Source organism: Arvicanthis niloticus, chromosome 20 (genome assembly GCF_011762505.2).
Source record: "Arvicanthis niloticus isolate mArvNil1 chromosome 20, mArvNil1.pat.X, whole genome shotgun sequence".
NCBI lineage: Eukaryota > Metazoa > Chordata > Mammalia > Rodentia > Muridae > Arvicanthis > Arvicanthis niloticus.
In genome coordinates, this window is record NC_047677.1 from 14,682,348 (window position 1) to 14,700,345 (window position 17,998).

At 42.7% G+C, this 17,998-nt stretch overlaps 1 protein-coding gene across 4 annotated transcripts in view; it reads right to left on the reverse strand.

Annotated features, from left to right (window-relative positions):
* The window catches only part of Pdss2 (decaprenyl diphosphate synthase subunit 2), a 227,093-nt gene that overhangs the window by 135,813 nt on the left and 73,282 nt on the right, over positions 1–17,998 (reverse strand). For all 4 annotated transcript variants that reach the window (XM_076917055.1, XM_034523718.2, XM_076917054.1 and 1 more), the window contains exon 2: positions 15,053–15,187. In XM_076917055.1, coding sequence (XP_076773170.1) covers positions 15,053–15,187 — 135 coding nt within the window. The remainder of the gene's footprint in view (positions 1–15,052; positions 15,188–17,998) is intronic.

Here is a 17,998-nt window from a genome sequence, read left to right on the forward strand (position 1 = left end):
AATATTCAGGTATCAGTATTTCACAAAAGATGAGAGCACATCAGAGCAAAGGAAGGGGATATGGCTTGCAAACATGAGTTCTTACCCTTAAAATGTATAGCTGCACTCCCCACCGTCCCCCCCACCAAATTCAACTCTATACAGCAAGTGTGTCCCAATAAACCAACAACAATCTACAGAATACTTGAATGTTTATGATAATGCTGGGGCTTCAGAGATCACAGGGAAAGTTGGTAACTTGGTTCTCCGCATACCCAACTTAGCATTACCAAACTCAGAACATACACAGTTGCGCTCAGCGCTAAGGATGTATGTCAAATGAGTAAGAGTGTACATCAGGATACCCTAATCCAACGGCGGTCTGTGGCACTGGACAGACAGCATGGGTTCTAGCAATTGCTTCACTATAATCTTAAGCAAGCTACTGGCTTCCAAGGACAGTGCTTTGTTTCCAGCCAGGGTTGTAAGAAGTAAAAGCTAGTATGTATGAAGACCATGGAGTTGTCCCAGATTTACAGACATCTTTGTATGTGTGAGTTACAGCCGTGCTTATTATATTTCTGTTTATTATACAGAAGTGCTCAACAGACATTGGTTGACTCAATTAATCAATGAGCAAATGAACAAATCTAGTACCAGGATAAATGAGTCAACAAACAACTGTTTGAGCTGAGACTGGGCCTCACCTCCTCACCTGCTTGGGAAGCCACTAGCGGGCCCCACCTCCACTGGGACGTCTACTCTGGCACTCTGTGTGCATTTGTTCTTGGCAGCTTCTTCAGGTCCGTTGTTCTCCTGACTGGGTTCAACCAAAGGAAGTCAAACTTGTCATCTCTGTCTCTCAGTCAAACTGCAGAAGCTCTACAAAGCCCAAGTTTGCATACTTGCACTTTGACCATCCAGAATAGCTCAGCACTTGAAATCTTTAAGTCTCTTGCCTTCTAGCACAACCTCAGTATTTCTCGGCTCACCCAGTGCATGTCTGACTCCTGCTCCCAGGGTCTGACTCACTCTGACCTCCAGTCCTTGGCCATGACTGCCTCCTTCATCTGAACCCTCAACGTTTTTTTTTTAGCCAAACATAGGCTGTCATGTACATTTGTTAGGTTCTTGCATTTGTCCTCTCTTGGTGGATGAAGAAATGTTCTAGGTGACACTTCCATCTTCTTTGTGTCACTTTAGGGCTACTGGGAAATTTGGATTGTGCTGTGGAGAAGGTGTTTTGATCCTGGAAGGAGTAAGGTGCAGGTGAAGAATTAAGTGCATTCTACTCTACTGATGCATTCGAGGATGGTGAGAATAGGGAAACCAAAGTAACAGAACTATGGGACTCAGATGCCAGCAATTCCGAGGGTAAAGATGCATGGTTAGAGAGAACCAACCTAAGAAGGTGCCTCTATTATTTGGCCCACCTAGCTACAGTCTTGAGGAGGAAACAGGAAAGTTAAGAGCATATGTGGAAGGGGTTCCCTAGATTCTAGCCTTTGAAAAGCTAGTTCCCACCTAGGATCTGCAAGGGCTGGTAAGGACTGTTTCCCTTTAGCTGAGCGGAGGCACAGCCAAGGGATATGGGTAAATGGTAGCCCCAACAGTGACTGTGCATGGAGCTCCAATCGTTCACACGAATGTGCACTGATGTGTCAGGAAGACTCCCAGATGCTGGACCTGTTTTCTTCCTGGTAGCTTGAGGACAAAGACTTTCACACTCGCATTTGTTCAGCAGAGTGGAGGCGGTCGCAGCAGCAGGGCTGAACTCCAGGGTAACTGCATCTGGCTGGACACCTGCTATTGCTGGTCATGCTGCTGGTCTGAAACTCAGCATCGTCCCTACTTGATAGATGACAACGTTGTGCGTGACTAACTAATCAGGTACAGACTTGAGATAAAACCTGAGATGTCTTTTTTACAACACACTACTTACTACTACTGAATTTGGGTTTAAAGGATCAGAGAGAGCACTAACTCATAAAGCTAGTGTGTACAGGCTTCCATTTAAAAACGCTTTTGAAATGGAGTCTGGCTATGTAGCACAGGCTACACTTGCGTCCTGCCTCAGCTTCCCAGGGGACTGATTACAAGCATGTGCTTTATTACGCATCTCAAGTGATTTCAGGTTTTCTGCACAGAACATTGTATGTCTATCTCCAGACACAGTTATCACGACTGTGAGCTTTCTCCTTGATTCTGTTGTACACATCTATACAAGATCTTAAGTGAAGGACGGCTACCACTGTTTTTAAGCACTGCACACCAAGAATTCAATGGTAGCTAAGATGTAGAACTGGACACTGTCCTGCATTCGCCTTTTGCCTCTTATTTATTAGTCAACACATAACGTCTTCTTAAGAAAAAGATTTAAAGACTCGTAGCATCCAGAAAACCATTTATGCAGCTCAGTTTCGCTGTAATGTAGTTTAGGCAGGCTAATCTATACATGTTATTTATAGATGATCAACTAACTCTCAGGCTGAGTGCATTAGCAGCTTAGCCCACCTACTTTTGGTGGTTAATTATACTTGTGTTATAAGAGGCTGATCTTATATTGTGTTTTTCTAGACACTCTGGCAAAGCAATGGTGTCTGAGGTACAGACTGTTGAACATACAGCGTCTTCCCTTCTTGCTCAACATGTAATTGCTGTGTTTGTGCATGCTGTGTAAGTTGAAAATAACAATAAAAAGTTAATGAAGAAAATAAGCACTGCTTGTAATGAATTAGTAATACTGCTATATTTGTATGTACATTTTATTGTTGTAAGTAGAATACTGTCGATAAGGAATATGTAATCAAAGTGCCCATGCTTTCTTGAGATTGCTCTGAAAAACAGCAGAGGTATCTTTTGAAATCATTTACAAAAGCCCATACTAAGTTAAATTATGCATAATCACTTGGGATCACTGTCAGTAAGTCAATAAGCACTCATAGTTTGGTATTTTGGTTTTATTAGTTTGTTTTGATTTTCTGAGACAAGATTTTGCTAGGTAACCTGAACTGGCTCTTGAGTTCTAGCGTCATAGGTACCTGCTACTTTATCCAGCTTATGATTCTTAAAGTGTGCACGAATAGATTTATTATGGTTGTTTTACTACTTGAAAACTACAAAATATAATTGTTTTGATTTTTAAATAGCCTTTATGGAGAATAACACGAGTACATCACTTAAAAGCTAACACAGTAGGAAAACCGCACGGGATGGTCTCCTTTTGCTTCTTACACTCGGGCTCACCCAGCCTTGGCTCCCCTGGCCCCAGAGAGTTATCACCACTCTGCATTTCTCCTTGATTCTCTTCTATACGTTTACACACGACCTTAAGCAAACAGCACTAGAACAGTTTTTAAATACTACATGTTTCAATGTTATTTATGTTTATTTTTATATCATGTTTATATAGTTGAATCTAACATAAATAATATTATCAATATGTTCCTGCTGAAGCTTCACTTCTCAACATGCTTTTCACTTAACCAATCCCCAAGCCACACACAGCTTGGTTGTTGGTATTTTTAGTACTAGTAGCATCCGAATGTATAGAAAGAAAGGGAAACTCATAGGCACAGCCTATTGTTATTATAATTAGAAGTCACCAGCTGCTACTTAATAACGTGCTAAAAAGCAAATTATAAATTCTAATATTAACAGCTGAGACCAAGTCCAATTGCCTAAATTCAAAGGTTAATACAAACCCTCTGCCCTTTTCCAGCTCTTAAATTTTCTCCACATATGAAGAGTCAGTCATTCATGTCATCTTCCAACACACCCTGACCCAGTCTCACTTAGAGGAGAGTAACATTAAAATCAATAAGCAAATTTTAAGGTGTTTTCTGGATTTGACTTACAAGTATATTAATAACACTTTAAGCTTATTTATTAATGATTATCGTGTATGTGTGTGCATGCTCTGTAATACATGTGTGACACATGTGGAGGTCAGAGGACAACTCTCCTCCCACCGTGATCTTGGTTCCGGGGATTAAACTCAGGTGAGCAGGCTTGCATGGGAAATGTCTGTACCCACGAAGCTATCTATCTCACCAGCCTTAGAAGTTTTTTTGTCTGCGTACGATAAATCCCATTTTCCCTCTTGTTTTTGTTTCTGAGACAGGGTCTCACTCTGCAGCTGTTAACCTGTCTAAAGCTCACTATGTAGACTAGGCTGGCCTCGACTCAGAGACAGGTCTGCCTCTGCCTCCTGAAGGCTGGATTAAAGGTGTGCACCACCATGTTTGTTTGTTTGTTTATTGTATAGGAGTTCACTGTAGCTGTCTTCAGACACACCAGAAGAGGGCATCAGATCCCACTACAGATGGTTGTGAGCCACCCAGTGGTTGGTAGGAATTGAACTCAGGACTTCTGAAAGTCCTTGCTTTTATCTGCTGGGCCATCTCTCCAGCCCTTTGTTTTGTTTAAGATTTATTTTAAACTATGTACACATGTGTGTGTCTGTGTGGGTATGTTCATATAAGCACAGGGACTTATGCCAGATAAGGACTTAGATCCCCCGGAGCTGGGATTATAGGTGATTGTAAGCCATATAACTGGGAACTGGATGCTGGGAACTAAACTTGTGCCCCCTGCAAGACCAGTATGCACATGTGCTTTTTAACAGGTGAGCTTCCTTGACAGCCCCTTATGTTGAGTTCTTGAGGCCCAACAATTGCCTTAACTGTATATACCTCTAATTTAGTTGTAATTACTTTAGTTAAAAGCTGAGTTGAATGAAGAATTAGCAGTCATTGTTCATATAAATGGATGCTCACTTTAAGAAAGCTAAACTGGAGGTGGGTGTGGTGATACAGGACTGCAATCACAATAGTGGGGGGGCCGGAGCTGTGAGGGTCCCAAGTTCAGGGTCAGAGTGGGCCCCTTGTGTTACATAAGAAGATTTATCTCGAAACAAAAACAAAGAAAGCTAACCTAGCTGTGCCATTTAGCTTCATTCTTGTCTTTTTTTATTACAAAAATATACAATTTATATATTTTCATGATATTTGATCCTGAAGGCCAAAAGATAAAAATTCATTCCAGCCAAGTTTCTGAGTTTATTGTCTGTTTGTGTCCTTTGTTCATGTCTGTGTTGTATTGACATTTTAATACATAAGACCTTCAACTTATTCGTAGGTTAAAACACAGCCATTGATTATGCATGTTGTAAATACGTTTACTTTTGCTAATTGTCTTTTGGTTTATAGAACTTTTTCCCACTGAGGAATGACTTCAATGGGCAATGGGTCCCCGCCCAGTGTGACTGCTGGGAACTGACCTCAGATCCTCTGCGTGAGCAGCAAGTACTCTTAATCACTGGGCGACCTCTCCAGCTCCTTTCAGTGATTTTTAATGGCATACTATCATCTCATATAAATATAACAAATAAATACCAAATAGTGTTATTATTCATTTTTCTTTTCATGATGCTAAGATTGGGTCTTGTGGGTGCTAGGCAAACTACTTCTGAACCACACCCTCAATCCTTATGTATGCTACCCAGAGGTAGCATAAATAATTACAAAAAAGTACTTGCTTTGTAAGTCATGTTACTTAGGCAAACTGTTACGATCCAAGGTTCATTATTCTGCTGTCTGTGGTAGTCGCAGAGACCCCACAGACCTGATTGGCTCCTCCCTGAAGACTAGCTTTCATGGCATCAGAAGGCACCATGCAAGCTTCCAAAGGAGGAAAGCGACTAACAGTCCTACCCAGCTGTGACCCCTGTGAAGCACAACAATGACCAGCATGGCACGATAACCTAAGGGTGCAGTAGTGGCACACACACCTTGGCGGCAACCAACAGTTCTCTAATTACACATAAGACAACAAGAAAGAAATCATGCCTGGAACCTGAGGGAGGAGACAACCCCAAGAAGTCAGCCAGTGGCCAGTATGATGTCAGTTTCTTAGAGGATACTCTAGGTTTGGGATACAGAAGTTGGGGCTGGGAAATTATGTAATTATATTATGATCTCCATAATCAGTGAAAAAATATTACAAAATCAACTCTTTTTAAACGCAACCAACTACTCAGTGTAGGCTTATATTTTTCTAAACCTACTTTACTGAGAGTTCTAGAACACTTCAACCTTCCTTCTAGCCTACCAACCAGAGGTAGGAGGAAAAGAAGGTTTTAGGAAAAGAGGATTGTAGACCTGTTTAGAAGTAGTTCTTTGGGGAGATTTTAATTTTTGTTGCCAAGATATCAGCAGACCAGTCCAATAGCAAACACCAAACACAAATCAGCAGCCACAGGTCGATCCAGCAGAAACCACAAAGCTCCACTGAATTGGCATGAGTCAGCAGAGATAGCAAGAATCAAGAAGTTCTTTGTATGTTTCTCTCTATGCAGTGAAGACCAGTGAAGACAGGCAAAAACATTGCAAGGTGAACCAATGCAAGAGCATCAGTCAGTCTGAGGGGTTTTATTCATACCCTTTCCAAATATCACACGTCCTCTCAAACAAAAATCCTCTATTAAGACGGCTTCCAGAAAAACATTACATATCACATGATACAATGGAGTCTCCAAAGAAACCAGAAATTTCCACTTCAACAGGGCTGGCAAAGTCATGGATCTTGGAGGAGAGCCCACAACCACCACTTTACCAAACCAGCATAATCCTTAACTATATTCTAAATATTTATTTTTATACCCACAGATAAGTCTAGTCCTCACCCGTCAACAAGGACACTTCTCTTTGTAACAGACAGACACCATTACAGAAAACCACAACCAACTATAATACTGTGGAGGCCAAGCCCAACTCATACATCTACAAAACAATTCACATACCTAAGGCACGGGGAACATTGCAGAAAAGTGAGTGAAAAGATTTTAAGAACCAACCCGACAATCAGAGTTTGCTGTGAGATTATGCCTCCTACCAATGTCAGAAGTTACATTATAATGTCTCATAAACATGACTGCCTAAACACAAGCTGAACAAAAGGACAACAGACATGCCAACGTGGATGAAGGAACTCACAGGCCTCAACCCTACACAAACAATTACAGGCAGCTAAGGAATGGTAAGAGCAGGAAAGGTAAGTCTTCTCAGGAACGAGCACACCCTCCAGTTATACAGTACCCAGTGATCAGTCCTAAAACATCACACAAGCAACACGTGCAGACTGAGCAGGTTATATTTAGGGGTGTGTGTGTGTGTGTGTGTGTGTGTGTATGCGTCTGTACATATATGCATGTAACAACAATTAAAGAAAAAAAGAGGCCATGAATTTGAAAGAGAGTAAGGAGGAGTAATGAGAGAGAGGAAAGGGAATGGGAGAAATGATATAATTATAATCTCAACCAAAAGAATTAAAATTGATTCTTCTAAAATATTACTTATTTTTAATTATGTTTCTGTAGGGTAAGAAGTGGGAGGGTTTGTGCATGAGTGTGGGTGAGCATAAAGGCCAGAGGAGGCATCAACCCTTTGGGGCTGGAGTGAAGGCAGTGTGAGCCACCTGACATCAATGTGGGACCTGAACTCGGGCTCTCTGCAAGGGCAGCAAGAACTCTTAAACACTGAACCATAGCTTCAGCCTCTTGCATTATTTTTCATGATATTCTATTAGTAGCTCTCCTTTCTTTAAATGTATTATATTTTGCTTTATGTAACAAAGGTGTTTTGTTTTGTTTGCCCAAAAGACAAACGTGATTTGAAAGTTTCCTTCAGTCTAGAATGGAAAGTTTATGTTATAATGAAGACATGTTCATCTAGACAAAGATTTAAATGGACACAATGTCCAAGGCGCTAGGTGAGATAAAGGTGTGCAAGGTTAGGGTAGTGCTGGTCCTCATAAAGGCAGCAGGCTGATAAAGGGCACGAAACAGCAGGACAGGGCCTGGAAGTATTAGGAGACACAGTTAAGACACAACACAGGTCTCACTGTGTAGCCATATTGGCCTAGAAATTCATTATGTGGTCCAGGCTGTCCTTGAACTTGTGGTCCTGAGTGCTTCTCATGCCTTTTCTAATCTAACCAGCAGAGTGGCAAGGAGGCAGAGAGCTTACTCGATATCGTAGCTAGTGTTGTCAACTTGACAGCTCAAAGAGATGCCCGTGAGGAATGTCCTGCATGCACTAACTGCTGAGAAGATCCATCATAACTGCAGCCATGACCTGAGCTATGTAAGAGGAGGGAACAAGCTGGGCACTAACATAATACAGTCACTGCTCTCTTCCCACTAGGAACACAATGCAACCAACCGCTACAAGTTCCTGCCACTGTGACTTCCTCGCCATGATGGTTAAAACTGGGAACTAGGAGCTAAAGCAAAACCACAACAAAAACCATCCCTTCCTTAAGCTGTTTTTGTCAGAACATTGACTTTATCACAGCGACAAGAAGAGAAGTTAAGGCTCTCAGCTTGGGTCACATAACCAGTAGGCGATGGGATTCGGTTCAATTTTAAAACTCAAGCAATTTATAAGCATGTATTTCTTTCCGCACTTGGCCCCATCAGGTGGGGATTCAGAAAGTTGCTTTTCTAAACCTAGTTTCTCATTAGGAAAAGTATATTTCTGCCTCACAGAATTCCCAGTAGGATTCCAGGTTAGCCACTCTGAAATAAGAACACAACATTTCCCAAATGTTTGCAGCATTCTACAAGATGTACTGCTGACAGCTCAAATGGCTCTTCAGTCAGGCTAATTAGTAAAAAGTGTCTTCTTAGGAATTCACAGAGCATACCTTATGTCCACAGTGACTCCTGGAACAGGATAAATCTGAGACAGGAAAATCTTCTAAACTCTGCTTTTTACCCAGCACTAGCACATGCCGACCTGACTAACCTTTCGCCTAACTATATGAGTGACGTCCATAAACTCTGGAACACAGTTTGGGAAATGCTGGCAGGAAAGAAAAGCATGGAGTGAGAGGACACAAGGGGTCTAAATGTAGCTGAGGCGATAGTTAGCCACGTGCTTGGGGTAAAATCTCAATTTGCCATCCTTTCCAAATCTCTGCTTTTCCCTCTCAAATACTGCCCAGACCATACCTCTAACTCCCTGGCCAATGCTCTTTCTCTTAGTCCTCACGTCACACGAGCATCCGAGTGCATGTGCATGCATGTCTATGCGCTTGCACATTGCTGGAGATGAAACGGAGGGCTTGTCACATGCCAGGCAAGTGCTCTACCAGCCCCACCCAGGAGCATCTGCCAGGCGAACACTAGCTCTGCCCTACAACACCCTTTACTGGGGCCTCTGCATCTGTTTGGCTTACTCATTCCTCCCTCCTCTCCCTCTTCTTTCCCTTTCTCTCTGTGGTATTAGGAACGGAACCCAAGGTTATGTGAATGTCAGGCAAGTGCATTACCACTGGGTTCTACTGCTGGTCCTTATCTACTTATTAGTATTTATTTATATAAAGTTTTACTATCTATCACAGTTGATCTGGAACATATCCCCCTGCCTATACTGCTCAGTGCTGGTATTAGAAGGAAGAGGCACCAAGCCTGACCTCTACTTATTTTTTTTAAAAATAAAATTTTCTTTTAAAAATTATTATTATTATTATATGTGTGTGTGTGTGTGTGTGTACACACACAAGCCATGGCACACATGTGGAAGTCAGAGACGACATTGTGGAGTTGGTTCTCTCCTTCGACATTTATGTGGATTTAAGGGATTGAACACCTTCAGGCCACAGGCTCACATAGCAAGGACCTTTACCCACTGAACCGTCTCATCGGCCCTCCTTTGATTTTTAAAACCATTTTCTTGGGCCAGTGAGATGTCTCAGCAGGTAAGGGTGCCTGTTGCCAAGGCTGATGATGTGAATTCAATGCCTGGGCTTTATAGGACGGAAGAGAGAACTGACTCGGGAAAGTTGTCCCCTGGTCTACCCTGCTGCCGTCAGGTACCGCCCACTGTCTCTGTGGGTAGAACCCTAACTCTTCGGGCCCTTCACAGTCTCACCCAGCCTTTCCTGTCCACCACATCTCCTTTTCATGAGTCTGCTCAGGACACGAGCGAAGGATCTGTTGTACACTGTTGTTGGTTTGTGGCTCCTGAGTTCCCAGGTTCACAGGGCATTCTCCATATATGACTGTCTCTCCAGTTCTTCCCTTGAGAGGGCTCTGGCTACATTAGGTTAAAACTTATTCCAGGGCTGGAGAGATGGCTCCGTGGTTAAGAGCACTGACTGCTCTGCCAGAAGTCCTGAGTTCAATTCCCAGCAACCACACAGTAGCTCACAACCATCTGTAATGGGATCTGATGCCCTCTTCTGGTGTGTGTCTGAAGAGAGCTACAATGTACTCACATATGTAAAATAAATAAATAAATAAATCTTCAAAAAAAAAAAAAAACTTATTCCAATGACTTTATTTTAATTTAATTACCCCGTAGGATTAAAAAAAAAAAAAGTATCTCTTAAATAAGGCCACATAGTGAGGTACTAGGGGACGAGACTGAATCAGCATATGGATCTTGGGATGACAACTGAAGCCACAACACATAAAATGAAGTCAGTCTCCGTTCTGTGAATTCATATAGCTGTTCATGTGTCAATTATGAGCTGAGTGTCTGTTAGGAATCTACACTATTGCGGCTCCACTGGGGACTTCTATAGCCTATGACTTCCATCAGTCGCTATCTCAATTCCTCTGCTTAGGGAAGCACACTTCGCTGTGCCTCCGACTCATCTGCTTCCCCAGAACTGAGGCCCGGCCTCTCTTCTGGGCTCACTTCTAAGCTCTCTATTCTGAGCTAAGTGGTCTTTTTTTCACAAAAGATTCTTTCTCTCCTTTCTTATCAACACTCTGAACTCTCCCACAGAACTCTGTCCGTACTCAGTCTGCAGCATCTGACGGTATTACACTTGGTTTCATTTGAGACAGGGTCTAACTATGTAGCTATGGGCAGCATGCCAGTCACTATGTAGCTCAGGCTGGCCCTGAACATACAGCAATTCTCCTGCGGTTTCTTCCCAAATACTTTGATCACAGGCATGTTCCGCCATGTCTGACTGTATCCGAGTTGTTCATACACTATGTGTTTCCTAGCCTGATCTACAGTATTCAGCTTACACCGCCTACAAAAGGTGTAGTGCCCGATGCATCGAAAGCGCGTAACAGCTGTTAGGCAGACTTTGGGTATTCAACTTAGCAAGGCCTGAAAGGTCAAAGTGGAGGGAGGAGCGCTCAGAGACGAGACCAGAAAGGCATCTGTTGTTGAAATCTAGATGGAAAGTTACAAAGGCTGGAAACAGGAGTGGAAATGGATGGCTAGAAATGAGACCTGCAGAAATGTGAATGTGTGGCTCACGGGGCATAGAACACAAAGGGCAGAGTTACTGAGGTTAAGTTTTTGAGGATGAGGTCTTAGCAGAACAGTGATAGCACTGGCCCAGAGAGAAAGAAAGGTGTATTATGTTAACACCCGCTACTGTCAGCAGGGTAAGTGCTGGGGATTTGGTTTATTGCTTATGTTAATTGGGTTCCCAAATTATAGAGGAATTCGCATGTCTACCTGTGAGATGCAGTGTCCCTGCCCCCAGCTGGCTTTAGTTGCTGGTGGCCAATGGCTGGGCAGGGAGACAGAGGCAGGACTTTAGAATTCCCGGGCAAGGGAACCACAGGAAGAAGGATTTAGTGCCGTCAAGTGGTGGAAGCAGAGAGATCTCCTGAGAGCTGGGGAGGAGAGAGCATACAGCCATGTAAGAGCAGGGGAAGAGCAGCCCCAGGGCCTCTCCCATGACTGGGTCTGTGGTAGCAAAGATGGAACACAGATGTTATAAAGTAAGTAAGAATTCAGGAGTATTGGAGGGGAGGCATTAGCAACGTGGAAGTTTGGGATCTGCTTAGGGCGTATTAAAAATAAGACTCTGTGTGTGTGTGTGTGTGTGTGTGTGTGTGTGTGTGTGTGGGAGAGAGAGAGAGAGAGAGAGAGAGAGAGAGAGAGAGAGGGAGAGAGAGAGAGCGCGTGTGTGTCTGTCTTTCTGTCCACAGCATTTTGGCGGGTGGCAAGGAATATTGGAGATTTGGGCAGTGTTTGTAATTAATAGTACATTTAAGTGCCTTAAAGTGGACTCTCCTTCATGGTGCTGATCTAGATACTGATGGGTGGGTTGGTGCTCCTCCAAGGAGTGATCTGGAGAGCACAGCATCTTTGAATGGGCCTCCAGAGCATGTGCTCGACACACATCACAGTGCAGGGTTTCGATAGTAGGAAGTAGTGACACTTTGAGGATTCTACTATAATATGAATTACTTAACACTTGATGAAAATATTAACCTGGGATCCTTTTAATTTATCTCCAAACTACTGGGGTTACATTGTTAATATAAATGGCACTTTTTCTGTAACTGTATTAGCTAGATTTCAGACAGATAGCCCAGCTAACTGCAAGGGACGCTGGGAAACATAGCCTAGCTGGGTACTAGGGAAGAGAAGAATATGTTTGTTAAATGTGTTTCAGGAGGGAAAATGTATTCCATTTATACAAACTGTTTTGGGTTTTGACATGGAGTCTCCTTATATAGCTTAGGCTAGCTCTGAACTCACTATGTAGCCCAGGTTGGTCTTAAACTTGTGGTCTTGCCTACCTCCACTTTAGCTTTTGATGTTCCAGTTAGTGCACTAACATGTACAGCTTGAGACTTGCTTTTAACTGCTACTTATAAGAGAGTAATTCAGATTGGTTCTTGCAAAACAATTGAGAAAGCTGAACTATTGGGAAATATTTCACCTAGGCCTCCTGGGCTGGCACACTTGTACTCCCAGCATGTGTGAGGCTGCGGGGTTGGGGGGGGTAATGAACTGAGGAACACCCTAGGCTATATAGCCAGTTTCAGGCTATCCTGGACTTTGACGCAAGACTACACTGCCTATATAATAATACTAACAGCAATGACAACCATTTGGATTTCTTTAAATTTAATAATACTATGTTAGAAAAATCTCAATTTAAGTACGATATTTTATTTCCTACAAAATATCTTTTGTACACAAACCAAAAATTCTATTATTAGTAGTAAAATGGGAAGTAAAAAAAGTTTTCTCATTATATAGTTAGAGATATTTGCAAATCTAGTTAAGAAAGCCGTGCTGGAGGCCGAGCCTAAGGACTAGAGGATGCTACGGCAAGTGCTTGACCACTGAGCCTTCTCCAGCCCGTTCCTGTATCCACTACTGGCCTTATAATTAATTTTTTTAAGTTAAGATTAATAAAATAAACTCTAAATCTGCTATTGTTGGCACAAGGCTTGAATAGATGTTTATAGCACATTTTTATAAATGTGGGTCTTGTGCCTTTCCCTCAAGTACACTTATTACATTGTAGCCTAAATTCTCTCTCTCGTAGCTATTATGTGGTAAGTCTGCAGTACCAGTTATATCCTGAGGCCAAACAAAATGATCACCTAACTCACTTTGGGTCCCTTAGGTGATTCACTCAGGTCCCATTAGCTGACATCAAAGTCAAGCTAAAGAGAAAAAAACACCAACAGTATAAACCCCAGTAGTTGGAGGTAAATTAAAATGCTCCCAAATCAGTACTTTCCTCAAATGTTAAATAATTCACTGTGGCATTATAGATACAAGCCTCCAGCAAAAGTTACACTTGAACAATTAAGGAAGCAGGAGACAGACAAACTGACTTCAGTGGTACAGGAACAAATTGGTGGCCTCCCAACTCCTATGCCAAATTACATTTTACATTAGCAAGTGTGTAAAACACCCAGGCAACTGATAAATTACTACATCAAGTCTGATTGCAGAAAATGGCCTAGAATTATGTGTCAGAGTTATTCCTAAACAAAACTGAGATTCTACGCACTCAAGTAAAAACTCATTTAGACTATTTAAAAAGATTTCTGGGATTTTTTTTTTGGGGGGGGGGGGTTGTTCTTTGGTTTTTGGGTTTTTTTGTTTTTTGTTTTGTTTTTTGTTTTTGTTTTTTTTTTTTTTGAGACAGGGTCTTGTTCTGTAGCTCCTCAAATGTGATTCTTCTGCCTTGGTATTCCAAGTATTGGGACTGCAGGCATATGTTCCTATGTACAGTGTTCTCTGGGAAGCTTTTATGTGCCTGATGTGTGCTAATTTTCCAGACAGAAGTTCTGTTTGAACTGCTGAGACTCCATGTTGCAAGATGAACAAAAGAGTTGTTTCAGAGAGGGTGATAAGAAGGTAGAAACCTGAGCAAACACCATGGGGTACCACATACATACAGAAAACAGGTCCCTGAGCTACAGAACTATCTATCTACAATAAAAACAGGATTTTAATCCAACTTTGTCAACTCCTATCTAGTAAATTTTTGATAAATCTTGACTTCTGAAATGGCTGTGTCTTCTGTGACATAAGAATGATTTACTTCTGAACACCTGTCATGTATGGAACCGCACTTTTAGAAGGCTGAGAAACAATCAATACAGCCGGCATTTACCTCATACACATGTGGGGAACAAACCAATTTAGTTAGCATCTACCCTAATGTACAAGAGAAACAAGCTATTTGAAAGAGAAAAGGCAGGTGAACAATGAGAAGTGACCTTGGTCTGACCTTTCTGCACTTGCTGTATGTGATGTGTGAGAATGTCTGGGGTTTGGGAACTTGTTCTCTCAGAGTGAAGTGAGTGTGACACTCTTCTAGCAGCATTAGAAAAAGCAGACAGGTAACTCACAAAGGACTAGTAACCTCACAACATACAACAAATACAAATCAATTCAAACACTGAAATTGACCCCTGTACAGCCTTTCTACTGAAGATTCCTAGACAAGAAAAAAAAAAAGAGTCTACCAAATGATGCTGATGCTGACTGTGAGCATGGACATGCTCACATGGAGAGCACATGCACATGCGTGGAGACCAGAGAACAGCTTTTTGGGAGTTGCTTCTCTCCTTCTACCTCAAAGGTCCTTGAGTCGAAAACTCAGGACATCAGGCTTATCAACAGGAACTTTTACTTCTGACTCTATTTTTAAAAGCAATATAAATAATGGGATATATATATATATATATATATATATATATATATATATATCTGACTTAGAAAATGATGAAGGATGAAGAGTGATTTCGCAATCTGGAGAGCAACGCTGGATGACTTACCATGAATATATCCCACTGACCATGTCATAGTTCTGACTCGAAGAGTTCCCAGCGCTGGGCCCTGCGGCCTTCGAAATGAGCAGCACGACCAGGCCTCGCAGCTGTAGGTTATGACGGCTGTCATGCACAAGGGCCCTGTTAATAAATACACAGAGAAGAGGTAACACACTTTCCCAAGGCTGGGCAGATCTTAGATTATAGATGGCTATAAAAATGGTCCAATTTCTAAGACCTAACAATGGGACTGTTGTTTTTGTTTTTTTTTTTTTAATAAAGAGGATTAAGGAGAAAAGACTAATGCACAAGCCGCAAGTTCAGGAGACAGCTAGAGAACGTGACGTGGTTTTTAAAATAACACTCTCAGTGTGGGCCTGGCACCTTGGCTCCCTTCTCTTTCTGGGTCCTGTCCCTGGCTAACCCCCACCTCACACTTTACTTTTATGACTGGCGCCAGGTTGGGACCCGTGGCCTTCCGCATGCTCACTAAGCGCGCGCGCGCGCACACACACACACACACACACACACACACACACACACACACACACACACACACGCGCGCAAGCATGCTGCGCATGCTCAGTAAGCTCTCCACAAGCAGGCTGCAGTCTAGGCTCCCCTTCACAATCATAATTTGCTCCGATATCAAAAGAATGCTACAGCTTAGACCTGCTTTGTAATAAACTGGCTTTGCTATGTCAGACGGGAGCAGCGGCTACAGGGCAGGTGGGCCTATGCTTGACAAGCTCTTCTGATAGGACTCAGGCTGGGCCTGGATGGAGGATGGGACTGAAGCACAGGATGCCTTGGCGGCACACGGCAGGAAACGCTGCATTCTCTTTGTTGTTGCTGTTTTGGCAACTTATTCTCTCTCTCTCTCTCTCTCTCTCTCTCTCTCTCTCTCTCTCTCTCTCTCTCTTATTCCCATGTCTACCAAGCCTTTCCCACTCTTCTAATGAACAGGATCTCCCATAGTTTTTCTACTTCACCAAGTAGTAGGTCTCCAGTGGAATCCCACCCCGATGGCATCTCATTGAAACGTTTGCCTCTTTTGGAATGTGGTACAGAAAGATGAGGGAAAGAATATGAAAAGGCTGGAGGGCAAAACACGAGAATGCTCCAAGAAGCACAGCTTCTGACCTTTACTAATATGAATACGAGGGTTAACAACCTAGAGGGCAGATGAATAGTCTGAATGAATGAACCGTTCCCCAAACGGTCTCTTTACCTCCACTAACACCATTAAAGACAGCACTGGGATAGACTGATATGGTAACTCCCCAAAGCGTAATATTCATTCACAACCAAAAGAGAAGATCAATTCTGTCTTCTGGGCATAAAAACTCCAGGATCTCAATGGACAGTGCTAATCTTACATGATATAATCCAGGTCACTCTGGGAGAATTTCGACCTCAGCCGTCATTAAGTAGGAACACTGGCAAGCAGAACCATATCCAGACGCTGGCAAAACTACAGAGGGATTGCACACCTCCGGGGTTCTGAAGCAGTTTTACTTCAGATTAGGGATCTGCAACCACTTTAAAGCCCATGCAAATACTCCCAAATCTGAAAAACCTGAAACGGGAATCATTTCTGGTCCCAAGTATTTTGACAGATGATATGACAGATGATTTGACAGATGATTTTGACAGATGTATGGCACAGGTGTGATTGGGTAGGAAAACAATGATGCTCCTGTTCTCAATTTTACTTAGTCAAAACCTTAGTGAATAACAATCCATGTCCAACAATAGTGAGATGTGGTCCTTCTTTGTATAGATGACACTTTGGATTAAAAGCACTAGTAAAAGTGCTATGAACTGCTTTGATGAATGGATGAAGCTGTTAGAACCCAGAGGTACTAAGTATGTGGCAGCGCCACTTCCTGGAGCTCAAAGAGAAATCCACGTGAGTTAGAGAGTGTGGAGAGGGGGTTGAGCGGGAGTGCATGTGGCGACAGCAAGGGTGTCCCAAAAGCATGTGTGTTCTGGGGGAAGCAAGGGTGTGGAGGTGAGCAGAGAACATGATGGCAGGAGCAGGCTGGGCGAGGCGGAGCTGAGAGCGAGAGGAGAAGCCGGGCAGACTTTAGACTGACAGTGAGAGTGGAGCCTCAGCACACCAAATGGCTTTACATGACTGGAAGACTAGAGCAGCCTCTACTGATGTTTAACTCCTGTCACTGGAAAAGACTAAAGGGTGATTAGCCTTTGCTATATTCCACAGATATCTAGGAGTTTTCCTTATTTTGTGATTGTCAATAATTTCATTTTACATATAATTTGATTTCCCACAACAAGTATAACAAATATAAAAGTGAAAAGCCCTTCACTGTTATCAGTGCTGTAAATGAAAGTGACACTTAGCATTATGTAACCCCCAACATTAAGACTCTGCAGAACTGTTGGTGTTTAGTTGGTGTAACCAAGTCTCACGGCTCATAGTTGGTGTAACCAAGTCTCATGCCTAGTGAGCTCTGAGGCCTTCCATACATGAGACACTATGTTAGCTAGGTACAGGTGCTATGGCAAGCAAAACCAGGCATGGAGCTTAGGATCTAGCAGAGGAAATGGAAATAATAGCCAATACAATGTAAACCACAGTCGTAACAAATGCTTCCATGGACAAAAAGAGAAAGAGCATCCTAAGAATTTATCACAGAGTTGACTACATCAGGAAGGCCACAGGCCTCCTTGGGGAAGCAGTGACTGAGCTGACGTCCAAAGGAAGAACAGATGTAAAAGGAACCTGAGAAGGAAAAGGGAAGAAGAATGGGTCCCCAGTACAGGGATGACCTAGGACACAGGGACTGGACTACCAGGATGAACACTGAAGAATGGGTCCCCAGTACAGGGATGACCTAGGGGACACAGGGACTGGACCACCAGGATGAACACTGAAGAATGGGTCCCCAGTACAGGGATGACCTAGGACACAGGGACTAGACCCCT